This window comes from Rutilus rutilus, assembly GCF_951802725.1.
Source record: "Rutilus rutilus genome assembly, chromosome: 11".
Taxonomy (NCBI): Eukaryota; Metazoa; Chordata; class Actinopteri; order Cypriniformes; family Leuciscidae; genus Rutilus; species Rutilus rutilus.
This window is the reverse complement of record NC_140216.1, coordinates 12,235,145-12,250,426: the sequence shown is the minus strand read 5'-3', so window position 1 is coordinate 12,250,426 and position 15,282 is coordinate 12,235,145. Positions and strand designations below refer to the sequence as shown.

Here is a 15,282-nt window from a genome sequence, read left to right as displayed (position 1 = left end):
TTAAAAAAAAAAAAAAACACTTAAAATTAAATGTATTATTTTTGTTTGATAAAAATTGACTGCTGTTTCAACATTTTTTTACTTTACTGTACTGAAAGTCTTAAATAGTTAATAGTTAAACTAATCAATAACAAAACAAATAATGTGTATATATTACACGATACAAATGTTGTATTTTTCGACCAGTTTTAAAGTTATCACATTTTTATTCCTGAAATCCACCCTTCTGCTGATTTTTAGGTATCCCAATCTTACTGAGAAGTTTTGAATACAATGTGAAGATTTGATCCAGATTAAACCCAAGATTGGATTTTGTGACCCATTTTCAAGATTTGACCCAATCCGATAGCCGAAATCCGATCAGATTATTGAATAGAAATACTGTTTATTGTTCATGTTAGCTTAGATCCATTAAATAATGCTAACAGATTAACTTTTGATTTTAATAATGTATTGATTGTAACTAAGATTAATAAATATTTTAGAATTACTTTTATTTGTTGATGTTAATTAATGGAAGTTAGTGATAAAATGAATAAAAATGTATTAAATTCATAACGATCAATTCACAAATGTATGTTTTATTTTACATGGATGGAGAAGATGAAACGGTTAGAGTTGTTGTGCAATTTGATGCATATGAGTTGGATGTCCATCAACTGGACTTGTGTCATCACCTCATCGGGTGTTTCCAGCATAGACAGCTTTGTTTCAGTATAATAAGCCGACCTAGTTTTGTTTGCATAAACCAAGTAGTTCAAAATTAAAACAGCTCAGTCTGGCAAAATTTGAGACCAGCTGCTTATTGTCCCGGGAGCACCTTTTCTGAGGTAAGAATTGTAAAAAGTTTCCCAGATTGGCATTTTCCCTTTTCCACCAACAAAATGGCTTGAAAGAGGTCTGACATCAACTCTTTTAAACAGTTGTCAAGTGTGAAAACAAACATTTAAGTATTTTCATTTCAACTACTTCTCCCTGAGCTGATCTATATGATCCACAAATCAATTAATCATGGTAGATTCAGATCAGACGAATGACTATAAAAACAAAAAATTAAAGTCCAATTAATCTTATCCGTAACATACATCCTTTGGCTTTTCTAAAGTTGCTGGTGGTAAAGAACAGGAAAAGAACAGTAAAGTCAACAGTAGAGAACCATGAGACAGGAAGTCAACAGGACACAAAAGGAGTAGGAAAGGAAATCTGGAGCGACAGAGACGTCAAAGGTGTCACAATAGCGGCTGAATAGATGCTGATATGGGGGGTTTGGACAAAATGATCCCTGGAAGGAAGTCACCATGATAAGATATAAAACAGGAAAAAAAACAGCATATAAGGTCAAATATCAAAATAGTCTGTTTTATTCTCAATGTAATAAAGTTATAAACATGTCAGGCAGTGGTTTCACACTTCTTCATACTGCATTTGCATTAATATCAGATAATTTCTCTCCCAAACATTTAAATACAGTACATTTATTTCAAATGTTTCCTCTCATCTCTGGGCTACTGAAATCCGATCATTCATCCGTAAGAACACGTAAAGCGATTTTCTATGACCACTGGTTTTGCAACAAACCTACAACATCTTTAAAAAAACAATAAGAGCTCTCCCAGGCCAGGAAGAGCAGTTAAAACAAAAACAGGTTCAAGTACAGTATTTCAACAGAATGGCACAGAAGAGATGTTGTCCAGAGATTTGGTATGTCAGTTACACAAGCCTTGAATAATTTCTGCCACAAGCTTGAACTTCATAGATTCAATGGTGCTACATAAAGTCAAATGAACAAGTCTGCGCATTTATATGAATGCATCAATCAAATTAGACAACAATTATACACAGTTTTCATTTAGAATTATGTCAGGGACTAATAAAACTTAGACAAATGGAATTGTAACACTCGGATTGGTCTTTCAAAGGCTGAATCTCACGAAACTTGTCAAGAAACATCTGGATATTGGGTTGTTTTTTATTAAAGCAAAACATTATATTACTATATATACACAGTAATACTGAATATTTTTTTTAAAAAGTAAAACTTTCCAAATCATTAAATTAATGATAAATTGGAGGGGAAATATGCTTATGATGATAAAAAATGGATGGATGGATGGACACAAGAACAGGCTTAATTTTTCTTCTGTATATATGCAAATATAAAAAATATTCTCCTCTTTTGATTTTGGAGTTAAATGTGAGTTATCGTGAGATTCTCCCAAAAGACACTGTGGTAAGATAAAATATAAGACCTCTTGTATGCCTTTTGCATTGATGCTAAAAGCAAAATAATAATAAAATCAAGTAATAATAAAAAATGTGATCATTATTCTTCATATCATAATAAGCGATTCTGCATAAGAGCTGTTTGCAGCGTAACTCCACTATTTTCTCTGAGGGAAGATTGTTGCATGATTGCTGCGCAAATACGATGCACCACCTTTTGTGCTGTTCCCAGCATGCCTGGAAGTTCTTCCATGACAAAACAGCAGTCATTTTATACTCACATCTTAGCTTTTCTCAACTTTTTACACCCTGCTTCTGTTTTCTTTGGTTTGAGAGGGCGTTTCTCTCCTCCTTCACTTGTAATAATAGTTGTGAGTTTTCTATTTCTTGTCTTTTGTGGTTCAAACCTCATCCTCCTCAGCTCCAGCTGGTGTCATATTTAGTCCAGCCCTCAGGGGGACCCAGATAAATTCTTCGTCCACGGGATATGAAGCTGACTACGCCCCTGTAACCGGCACGGGGAACCCCTGACTTCAAATCGTCCATAACTCCCAAGTTGCGGGCCAGCACTTTAAAGCTGTCTCTACTGGAGTACTGAACTCGAAATGGCCCAGAACCTTTCAGGCTTCCACCTTGTTGTAGTTCCTCCACCTTCACCAAAGGGGCGACATACACTTCTTTTTCAAAGGTTTCATCGTACTTCTCCTTGACCAAGTAGGACAAGTCCAGTTTAGTGAAAGGCACAAATTCAGTATTGAGTTTTATGTAACGCAAATACTGGTCAAAAAATTGACCCAAACTGACGCCTTTACGGCCGAAAGTTATAGTCCTCGAGATCTCGGGACGAATGCACGAGCGGTCCTTCCGCTGCTCGGGTTGCCGCATCCAGTCGTCCCAGAATGCCTTGGGCCACTTGGGCTCCAACTCTGCCCAGACTTCCTTCAAAAGCATCCATCCAAGGCCAGGAAAGAAATCTGTCCGGTAAAGGAGGTCAGCCTTGCCCGGGTCGACCAGCCCATCCCGTCCATTATCATTCCAGGCGGAAATGCACCACAGTGTCGGATCCGAACTCAATATGGGGTAGAGCGCACGGAAATACTCAAAAAAGTCTGGGGCCACCTATAAGATGAAATAAGAGCAGTTTTAAGACATTAAGATGAACCGATGATGAGCAAGAAACTATTTCTAAACTATCTGGACAGAAACGGCAAGTTCACTCAAGGTCCTGTCGGTTTGTTCAGCCAGTTGGCTGCTTTATAACAATGTACAAAATATGTGTTTGGGCCTTAGGTAATCTCAATGGTGCTTGCTTAACTATGATGCTCAGTAGAGCTTTAGAGTTAGTCCACTGACCAGTTAAATGTGCTAATCAAATAAGTATTAAGTACTAGTGTATATAACTGAAAAAATATTTGTCCGCCAAATCAAAGTCATGTGGCGACCACCAGATCTGGTGCAACCAGCATGCAGAAAAAGGAAAATGATATCATAGAGAGGACCCTGTAGACACTCATGACTGTGTATTAAAGACAGTTATGTTATTCTCTTTAAAAAAAATGTCAAGGCATTGATTTGGCGATTGGGCTTGATTTGGTTGCAGGTTGTAAAATGTCATCATGTGGTGCAATTCCCCAAAAGCATAATGGAATTTAATTTGTAAAAATAAAAGAAACATACATTTACATGTATTTAAGATGTAAGGAAAGTATGTTATTACTTTTTACTTGGTTATTTAAAAAAAAATTCTTCTTGAAATTATAAAACCACATGTATACAAAGAGTACACTTTTGTATACACTGATGTCAAAGATTTGTCCATGCCATATTCATGGATAACTCTTATTTGTCATTGATTAACTCCATTTTACCTTGAGTATGAAGGTTTGCTATTTCAACAAAAATTGTAAATTCAACATCGACACAGTAAGGAGTATGCAAAAAACATGTTTGCCTGAATAGCAAAGTTAAACAAGGACCTTGATCTCTTCCTTTAGAGAACTCATGACATCAGAACTGGAGCTTTTACCGCTGTCCTATTAATGGGTTTTTTGGGTGCATAATGCATATTAGACTTTGTAATAAGTTCACCTGTGAAAATTTCAAAGGAAAGGGTTCAGAAATGTGCAAATGAAAATATTCCCTATGAGCGAGAGAAAAGCCCTTTTCAAAATTCCTCTCCATGAATTATAAAAGAGGGAAAAATGTGACTTACTTTCAGATACTATTCAGACCTGGTTAACATCTAATGATGCTCAAATGCAGGATGAATTTCTAGTCATAAATGACAACATATTCATGATCTTACCTCCAAGTCGTCCTCCACAATGACCACTGTGGAGTAAGCAAAGACATTGAACACTTGGTTCAGAGCCCAACGGTAGTGCCTGGAGATCTTGTAGTAACCCTGGAACTTCCTGTGATCAGGTCGCACTGGAATGTCTGCAAGATCCGGTTGGCTGATGTGGGTTATCTGACTGCCATAGGAGCCAATCATCCTTGCCGTATCTGCATGGCCACAGTCCTGGCTGACAATGATTGGATAAAGCTCAGCAGAAGGACGGTACTGTATCAATTTATCCAAACTCCTCTTCACCGTTACTCTGTCACAGGCAATGACGAGAATTGGGATAATGATTTGAGGGCTTGGCTTAGTAAGGCCTACTTCATTTTCCGCAATTTGCTTGTTTTCTTGGGCCAGTTCCTGCTCCTTCATGACCAGCCGAGGTGGCGTAACCATTAGAGTCTGTGTATTTTTCGTAACAGTTTTTGTATCATCTACAATTTTATGACTTAGAGGAACTGCAGGAATCTGCTGAAGTTTTTTCGGCTGCTCAATGTTCTTTTCATCTTTTGTGTCCTCAGATTCCCTCTTTCCCAATTCTTTCCGCTGTTCCCATAGTTCCCTGTGACTCTGTATCTGTTTGAGGAGCTTCTTCTGAGTCTCCAGTTCCGATTCTACTTCTTCGGCCAATCTGATCACTTCAACGGCCAATCCGTTAGTTCCACCCACTTTTGCTCCCCATTCCTCTCCGGCCCCTGGTTCAGCTCCGCCTCCCTCACCAAGTCGGCCAATGGGAGGCCTCCCCCATAAGAAGAGGAGGAGCAAGGCGTTCCAGGCGACAAACAGAAATGCTCCACACAAAATAAGAGATCCTTTCTTGCGAACCATGGCCCAATGACACCACACAAGGGACTGTAGTGAGGAAAATGCTATAAAACGGGGAAAAGGAAGATATAAATTTAAAGATGAGGATAAATAAACCCAAAAATAAATAATCACAGATAAGAGTGAGGTACAGAACAGATAAGGCCTGTTTAATGCCTCATGATGCACATCTTTTTGCTGGGTAATATTTACTGATTTTGATCAAGAATAGAGAAAATCTGGTGCATTTGAGAAACTTATGTTTACTTTGTATAGAACACAATATTCATAGAAAATCTGTGTTGAAAATTTGAAGTGGATCAAAACCAAAGTTATACATGAATTTTGAACAATACCTGTTCTTGTCTTAGGACAACTTTGATTAACTTTTTTTTATCCACTTCAAATGTTGACTACTGTATTTAGTTTGATCATTATTTGTATTTTCTACATTATTAAAATCTAACTTCACTATAACATTGTTGTATACACTTACTTACCACTTTATTAGGTACACCTGTTCAACTGCTCATGAACACATATCTAATCTGGCAGCAACTTAATGCATTTAGGCATGTAGACATGGTCAAGATGATCTTCTGAAGTTCAAACTGAACATCAGAATGGGGAAGAAAGGTGACTTTGAACGTATCATGGTTGTTGGTGCCAGACGGGCTGGTCTGAGTATTTCAGAAACTGCTGATCTACTGGGATTTTCACACACAACCAGCTCTAGGGTTTACAGAGACTGGTCTGAAAAGAAAAAATATCCAGTGAGTGGCAGTTCTGTGGGTGAAAATCCCTTGTTGATGCCAGAGGTCAGAGGAAAATGGCCATACTGGTTTGAGCTGATAAAAAAAAGCAGCAGTAACTCAAATAACCACTCGCTATAACTGAGGTATGAAGAAAAGCTTCTCTGAACGCACAACACGTCGAACCTTGAAGCAGACGGGCTACAGCAGCAGAAGAACACACTCCTGTCAGCTAAGAACAGGAAACTGAGGCTACTATTCACACAGGCTCACCAAAATTGGACAATAGAAGACTGGAAAAACGTTGCCTGGTCTGATGAGTTTCAATTTCTGCTGCGACTTTCAGATGGTAGGATCAGAATTTGGCATAAACAACATGAAAGCATGGATGCATCCCTCCTTGTATCAACTGTTCAGGCTGCTGGTGGTGATTTAATGGTGTGGGGGATATTTTTGGCACACCTTTTGCCTCTTAGTACCAATTGAGCATCGTTTAAACGTCACAGCCTACCTGAGTATTGTTGCTGACCATGTCCATCCCTTTATGACCACAGTGTGCATCTTCTGATGGCTACTTCCAGCAGGATAACGCATGTCACAAAGCTCAAATCATCTCAAACTGGTTTCTTGAACATGACAATGAGTTCACTATACTCAAATGACCTCCACAGTCACCAGATCTCAGTCCAATAGAGCACATTTGGTGTGTGATGGAACGGGAGATTCGCATCATGGATGTGCAGCCGACAAATCTGCAGCAACTGTGTGATGCTATCGTGTAAATATGGGCCAAAATCTCTGAAGAATGTTTCCAGAACCTTGTTGAATCTATGCCAGAAAGAATTAAGGAGAGCTTGATTTGAAAATATATAAATGATATATTTTAAATGATATTTATTAATAATAATAATTATTATTAAATTATAAAATGTATATAATTTTATATATTAAAATGTATTTTTACAGGCTTTACAGTCTCAGTGTTAACTCAGTCTAAGTTCCATTACCATTGGGGACTTTCTGTCGTTTGAACAGAAGTTGACAGTTTGTCGGAAAACCTGCAGACTGCAGTTATGATGAATCATCCATTGATGCCAGTTACCCACAATTCAACCACAATCTTGTGTGATGGCTCAGACTACATTTACCACTGCATGTCTTGTCTTTACATTCACATCATGTCGTAGTGGTGTTTGGGTGAGAAACACTGGGCCATGTAAAGAAGAAGTTTATCGCAGTATGATTACCCTTAAATCTTTCATTCACTAACAGTCTTGCCCATGTTTCATCTGCACAACAGCTGCCTTCATCTCGAACACAAATTAGAGTATTTCATTCACCCCACTCCACAGGAGGGCTTTAGGAAGTACAAACTTCCCAGCATGCTTTGAAAACTATATGCAAACCCAGCTCTTGGCAGGCTGAGGGCACTCCAAAGTAATTAAATCTGACGGTTTGATCAGACTGCCGTGCGCCATCATTGCGAGAGAGCACTCCATAATTATCATGACAGTCAATGATGATTTTTTTTTTTCACAGTCGGGTGAACTGAACCAAAAATCACCACTAAGATTATCACGCTAAAGCCTCCTCTTGTGTTTTTAGAGAAGTTCTGGATCCCAATTAGCTGACCACACATGTCTTTGGGCGGCAGGGGCAGACTGAGGCTACTAACAAGAGCTAACCTATTTTTTCTAAGTGGGCCATACCAACGTAATTTGTATACCAGAAAGGAATTTCCTTCTAAATGAGGCCTACAATTCCCGAGAGTGAAATTCGGCAAGATTCGGTCTATGTGATGTCAGTTTCACAATTCACTATAGTACCAAGAGTGGTTTTATGTTACCATGTGTCATGAATGAACAGAAGTCTGTCACTGGCATAGAGTCTCTGCGAGCTGCCAGCCAGGAAGAACTGAACATCTGCCCACCCTAAAACAGAAACGTGGCATTGCCCAATGGTCCCTGTGTGGATTTACGAGGTCATAAATATGCTTTGAGTAAGCACTTTTTCATTAGACACAAAACCCCTGGCACTCATGAAAGATGGCACACAATTATACAGGCTCTATCCGCGTAAGAAAAACGACATTATCTAGGTGGACTCGAGCACTGGATACTGAAATTGAGAAAGGCAGACAGGCTGACAGAATTGATTCCTGAGAGTAAATACACGTGCAAAGGTCATCTGGAATCTAATAATCTAATTACTAACTGTAATTTCTACTAATGGACACCTGGGTTTTACACAAGCAAATATTCATGCTTCTTCTAGTCAATATACACAACCGTTTAAAATATTTTTTTTGTGTTTTGGAAAAAACCTCTTATGCTCACCAAGGCTGTATTTATTTGATCAAAAGTAGAGTAAAACTATTTAAAATAACTAATATATTTAAATATATAATATATATTTCTGAATACTATCAATGTCGAAAACATTTCTGCAGCTTAATATTTTTTTGCAGAAACTGTGATACATTTCTTTATGATTCTTTGATAAATAGAAAGCTTTTATTTGAAAAGAACAGCATTTATTTGAAATAGATATATTTTGCAACAATGTAAGGGTATTTTCAGACCTGTAGATCGTTTGCTTTGTTCCAAAGCAGGGATTAAAATTATTTACAGTCAATCACCATTTCTTCTTGGTTCGGTTTGCTTTCACAAGGCAACATTTCTAAATGGACCAAAATGTGTTAATAAAAACTCTTCTCATTTTTCACCTGTTAATGTGCCGAATTCTGTGTATTGAGCTAATCCTAACCCCAATCCTAATCCTAACCCTACCATCACTAAATCATGCGTACGGTCACATAATTCGATGGGTCACAGAATTTGGTAGGCCTTTAACACTGGGATTGCATTAATAGCAGTCATCCGTCAGAATGGATAGATAACGGATCTGTGGGCTTATTGTGGCTTTCGTTATACTACTTTATCATTTTGAGCATGAATCAAGGACATTCCTACCTTGTACCTATTTTTGAGAAAAGCAATTAGGCGCCATTTTAAAAAAGTCTTTGCTCCAGGTTAACCCACGATACATTTTGAAAGGCATTAACAAAACTGCTGATTTTCACGCAATGTACGTCATCATTACCCATCATAAATTGTGATACAGCCTGGTTCGTTGGTCCGTTGGGTCGGATTGCTTTCACAAGCAAACAGCTCCAGAGTTCATTTTCAAGTGGGCCAGGAGAAGCACGTTCTGGCAAACTCAGACTGAGTGTTTCGGTGTAGACCGCAGTTTTCATATATGCCTTAACGAACAGAAGTAATGGAGTAAACACAAATGATTCCGAAACAAGTGCTCTATAGGAGCCAGGTGTGAAAGTCTTTACTGTCACTGCTGAATAAAAGTAAAAAAATTACCCCAAATTTCTGAACCGTAGTGTGCACATAGATAAACTAATATTTAACAATAGCATATGAGATATAAAATTGCAGAAATTAGCATTAGCATTAATCTCTAAAATTACCTAAATCTGTTCATCATATAGGCTAAAGCGACTGTGTCTCTTCAGAAGACTTAGATTAAATCACTTGATTCATATGGATTAATGGATATGGATATGGATTTTTAACAGTCAATAGTTATGGGTGAATAGCCTTTCAATGGAGGGACAGAAATCTCTCAGATTTCATTAAAATATCTTCATTTGTGTTTCGAAGATGAACAAAAGACTTATAGGTTTGGGTTTGGAGCAACATGAGGGTGAGTAAATGATGACAGAATTTTTCCTTTAATCGAAAGAAACAAGGTTAAAAAATTAACAATCTGCATCTGAAGCACTGAGGCTAAATCGTTCCACAGGAAGTATACAGCTAAAAACGACCTGCTTTCCTTTCTGACACTAGTCAGATACTGTTCAGCTAGTGAAATAAACTGTTCAATGACAAAGTCCATTCATTGTTTGTGGCAGACACTGAGCCGCACACAAAAGTCAATACAGGGTCATAAGACTGCTCGTCATTCTAAGCACACCACACATGTAACACTGTGAACATCAATCGAACGCATTTCATATACTACCAGTGCTAAAGGGTTAAACGATACTATGAAACAGCCTAAGAGTTACAATGTGACAACAGACATCAAAAAACCACCTAATAAAGTGCTTTGCACAGGAAAGGTGTCAGCTGTGCCAATAATAACCTCAGTAATCTTCTGGCTGCAAGCAAAGTAACTAATCTCCACTTAACCCTTAGTAAAGATGTCCAAGTCTAACTACTCACTCACGAATCTACAATCAGCAGGACAGACGGAACCATTTAGGCCTTGATGGGTTTGAAACTCGCCTCATGCTTTTTTCTGAGGAATAAACAAGACAGAAACACAAACAGTTCCCAGTTCAGCCTGCACACATGCTTTAAGCATAAAGTTTCATCAAAAACACCTGGAATCAAATGTGTCCACTAAACAGAAGTTTTTTTTTAACACAGGCAAAAGACAAGATTGTACATATAAAGGTTTCTAAAGAAAGAACGAGAAAAAGGGTAAAACATTATATATATACAAAAAAAAAAAGCAAGAGACGCCAAGAGATCATGAACACCACAGTTCAAGAACAAATCAACCACAAAGTAAAACAAGATGTCCAAAAGTTGCCTATTTGGCAGTGGATCGTGTGGAACAGATTAGAGGTATTGTTAAGCATTACCTGGACACAGAGCAGATTATGTTTCCCCGTCTCTCCCCCAAGTATTCACAAGGAGCTGATCGGCAAGAAACAGATGAGCGAAAGGGAGGGGAGTAGAACGGAAAGGGGAGGGAAGTACTGTACCCATGCAAAGAGCCAACACTGCCAGTTAATGCTCCAAAGAACTTTTAACACCCTCCTTTTCACTTGCATTAACACGTGACATCCTGAAAGGTTCATTTATAAAGATGGAAGTTCAGCTGTTTTACAGTTCAAACCACAAAATGTAGGAACTAGAAATTAAATCATTAGAAATGTAGGGTTAAACTGGAGAATAAGTGAAGAATAAAATGCGCCATGGAAGCTATAATTATTGTTATAGTATTGCTACAGTTATGGTTACTTAAAATAAAACAGTGGGAACCCAACCTTAGCCACCACTGAAAAATTAAAGGAATATTTTGAAGCCTTAAACTGTTTGCAGACAATCTCATTTTCATTTATTATGATTATACAGATTAATACAGTAAGTGTTAGTGTCATTTTAGTGTTATTTATATATAGAAGCTTGTTTCTGCCACTGACTAACAAAAATAAAAAAGGTAATGGCGACTTTTCCCCCCTCACAATTCTGACTTTTTTTCTCGCAATTGCATGGTTAACACAGGCCTGACTTTTTCTCTCAGAATTGCGTAATATAAAGTCGCAACTGCGAGTTATAAAGTCAGAATTGCGAGATAAAAAGTCAAATCGCAATTCCGTGGCGGAAACAAGCTTCCATTTATATACTATTATAGTATTTATTCATATTTTGAACTTTTATATTTTCTGTTTCATTTCACTTTAAGCTTTAGCATTTTTGTTATGCGCTGTGGCATTTTTATTAGCCTTTTGTCAAATATTTCTATTTAGCTTTGATTAAGTTTTCAGTTATTTTAGTAAACTTATTTCAGTTCATTGCAAAGGCAACATTTCTAATTTTCATTAAAAAAAAATTCTTTTTTTTACTTTAATATTTCATCTAATATTTAAATTTTATTTCAGCTTCATTTCGATTAACGCAAACGATTTTTAAAAGTTTTAGTTAACAATAATAATGCTGGTCCTGGTTCTTGAATTTGATTGGCTGAACAGTGAACACATCGCCTACATATTTATTTACTATTAAACTTCTTCCATTTTATATGTTATTTGCATAGGCTACGGTATTACATATTACTTTATATTATTCTATTCGTTTTTAAATAAGTTTCCATAATAGGGACAACTAACAGGATTTTTTTTTTTAAAGCGCTTAAGAAACCTCAAAGAATTACACTACATGAACACAACAGATCCACATGTATTTGCCTGAGGGTAAAGTAGAGTGTTAAGTTATAGTGTAAGATGACGTGGCATTGTGGTTTAACTTGTACAACATGCTTGACCGGTGAGGCGTGAGTCGCACAGCTGAAGTCTGTCATCACAAACACTAGCAGAAGGTCCAGAACACACACTACTGAGTGGACATGATATTAAAGGTTCAACTGGACCGCCTTTCCCTTTTGATCCTCAGAAAGAGATACACTAAACCTCCCTGAAGCCACAACATGAGGGTCATCTTAAAAATGATGTATTCATAGATGCATTCTGGTCTTTAAAACAGTTTCGCATTCACAATGGGGAAATCACAGAGGTCTTTAATATAACAGTGGCTAACACTATTACACACCACAAACCACGACCGCTCTCACCTTTCATCATCTCTGAACAGGATGGTGTTAAACGGCGATATGGCCGTGACCGAAGAGATGCAGACCGTCAGAATGAAAGCTTCACTTTTCACTCTTCATCATCATCCTCATCGGTCGCCTTCACTCGGCACTGCTGTCAATTTTCGGCTCTTTCCATTCCAGCAGCTGTCGCCCATTTCAATCTCTACCCGTATGTGTGTGTGTGTGTGCTCTGTCCCGCTCCGTGTTTCACATCCGGTAAGGTCTGCAGCGATCTGAGCTGGCGAGGAGGTGAGAACGTGCGGTTTCGGACTCTGGTTTAAACGTCCGTATTTGCAGTTTTGCACTGATGGAGGGCTTCATTTGACGCCGCCGCTCTGTGTGTGTACAGTCAAAGCGATTCTCCACTTCCGGATTGACTCATTAAGTAGGACCCGCCCCCCTCGCGCTTCCCTCCCCTTCGCCATTTCCCTAGCAACAAGATGCCTTAGCAACCGTCGCGAGGTTGTGATGGGCAGCTGAATGATTGTTACATGCAATAAATCCATAAAGAATGAATCTCACGGGTGGAAACTGTCTGGGTCATTATCAACCCAATGTCACAAGATTAAGAAATAAAAAATATATTTTAGCCTATTTTGGGGATTTGTTTAGCATTGTAACATTATTGTTACTATGACAATTAAGAACGCTACTGTAATGTTAAAAATGCAAACCTTTTTTAGAATTTAAATGTTAATATATTTTTTTAAACCAATCAGGATCCCCGCAGTAACCCTTGTTTGAAATCTTAATCAGCCTGGGTCAAATTTGACCCTAATTGGTTTCAGTAGAATTCCCAAAAATCATACATTGAAAAACAACAACAACAACAACAACAACAACAAAACCTTATAAAATAGCAAGCCTTTAACATTAAAGTAGGTGTGAAACGGAAGTTGCGCTAGTCTTTTCATATTGAGGTATTTCTATAACAAATGTAGGGCGGGACTTAATTTTGTCCATTGGAAATTGATTGGCTCTTGGATCGTTGTTGTTCGCTGTTGCTGTGAGTGACAAGATTGTCCCGCCCTCACGTCAGTAAACACATCATCAAAGAAGAAAAGAGATGTTGTTGCAAGAGGGAGGGGAAATTATTTTGATTAAAGATTAAAAGGGCATATGAATAAAAAATAATGATGAGCACAGATATTTCATTTATAATAGCCTACTGCAATATTCCATAAAAACAGGAATTGTCAATTTTGATTGTCATGTTGACTTTAACACATTACAAACAAACAAACAAATACAAATGAACATGCTTGAGACTATATAACTACTATATATGACTATATATGACTATATGACTATTATAAACAGTAATGCAACAATAATAAAAAAAGACAATAAAAAAAAAAAAACATTTTAATATTTAAAAAAGTGAAAAACAGAAAAAAGTCAGCACACCAAAGCACGGAAATATGCACAAAAAATGATAATAGTGGACACAGGTTACGTTTCGAGCACGCAGGCTCTTCGTCAGACGACATGCTCGAAATGTAACGTGTGTGAGTCCAGTCCACTATTGAATTTGGTGTGCCGATTTTTTTCTGTTTATTATTATCTCCTTTGTCCAGCACCCAATCCTAAACATATTTTTCTCGGTGATGTGTGTGCTAAATGAAAATGGGTCACAAAAGTATTTCAAAATCAGTCAAATTGACCAGCAACATAAGGGTTAAAGGTAGTGCAACTGAAAAATACTACCATGATGTAGAAATATTTGACTACTTAACTGTGTTTGGTCTTTTTCACCATTTTGACAGTTTTTTCCCCCCAATATACATGTGTCCTTTATCTGAATAATGTGGCTTGGTCACTTTTTCTAAACTTGCCATCTAAATGCACAATATTTATGGTAAGTCCTAAGTTTTAGAGGTCTTCAAATGAGAACCAGCAGTCGTGTTGCTGTGCAAGTCTGTTCCTCCACCTGTAATACGTTTACCTTTTCCACTGTTGGTTAAGAGCACTAGTTCAGTGTTACACCAGATATTTCCTCATGGCTTATTAATATGAATCTCTTGGAAATTGCTCATATTTCATTATCAGCACAATGAAAAAACACATTACTGTTCAGACGACCCTTGACCATTTGTATTATCATGACTCCTTCGATGAAAAAAACAACAAATATGGTATATTAGAAGGAATCATTAAATTGAGGACAACACTGAGTGACCTAGATGAGAATGCAACTGATAGGGAAGATATGAATGATGAAGAAGAGTTCCCTGCTGAGATACTTAGGCAACAATGACACGATCAACAATGACGACACCTACAGCCAACACACAGAATTGTCTTGTTTTGAAACATGCTTGTGTTTGATAAGGTCAGTAGGTAATATGAATGCATAACTTGAGATAATGTTATTGTTATAAAAATGTAACCAAACTGCAAAAATCTAAAATTGTGAACATTTTTGACAATCATTTAACTGGTTTTACTGAAGTGAAGATAAATCGGTTATTACATACATTACAAATACAGGTTAAGATGGATGTTGGTGGTTAAATTTTGAATGGAAAGAGTAAAGGCGTAATGCTATATCTTTTATGATTACATACATACATAACATACATACATACATACATACATACATACATAAGCATAATGTATAAGATTGTATAACATAATAAAATAATATAGCCTAACGGTCCTAAAACAGGCTGTTTATATAAATAGATCACATTCACCAGCAATGTACCTTTCAGACTAGTTTTTTCCTTCATGTCTATTGGCAGAGCATAGAACTGGTTAATTAAT

The 15,282-nt window shown here is 37.3% G+C and overlaps 1 protein-coding gene across 2 annotated transcripts; it reads right to left on the bottom strand.

Moving 5' to 3' along the window:
• Positions 1 to 1,333: 1,333 nt before the first annotated feature.
• Positions 1,334 to 12,916, bottom strand: mgat1b (alpha-1,3-mannosyl-glycoprotein 2-beta-N-acetylglucosaminyltransferase b). Of its 2 annotated transcripts, none has more exons than XM_084422488.1 (3): positions 12,496 to 12,916; positions 4,529 to 5,433; positions 1,334 to 3,342 (listed from the first exon to the last, which is right to left on the bottom strand). In XM_084422488.1, the coding sequence occupies exons 1-3, from the start codon at positions 12,503 to 12,505 to the stop codon at positions 2,641 to 2,643; spliced, it is 1,617 nt and encodes a 538-aa protein (XP_084278614.1). In that variant the 5' UTR covers positions 12,506 to 12,916; the 3' UTR covers positions 1,334 to 2,640. The 2 variants fall into 2 exon arrangements, with proteins under 2 accessions (XP_084278614.1, XP_084278615.1); XM_084422489.1 differs by lacking the exon at positions 12,496 to 12,916 and adding an exon at positions 10,784 to 10,903.
• Positions 12,917 to 15,282: the final 2,366 nt, after the last annotated feature.

What these genes read in the sequence shown, in the direction of transcription:
- mgat1b (XM_084422488.1), bottom strand. An exon ending in TTGTGGAGGACGACTTGGAG is followed by an intron (nt 3,343 to 4,528) that starts GTAAGATCATGA and finishes TTCATCTTATAG; the next exon opens with GTGGCCCCAGACTTTTTTGA.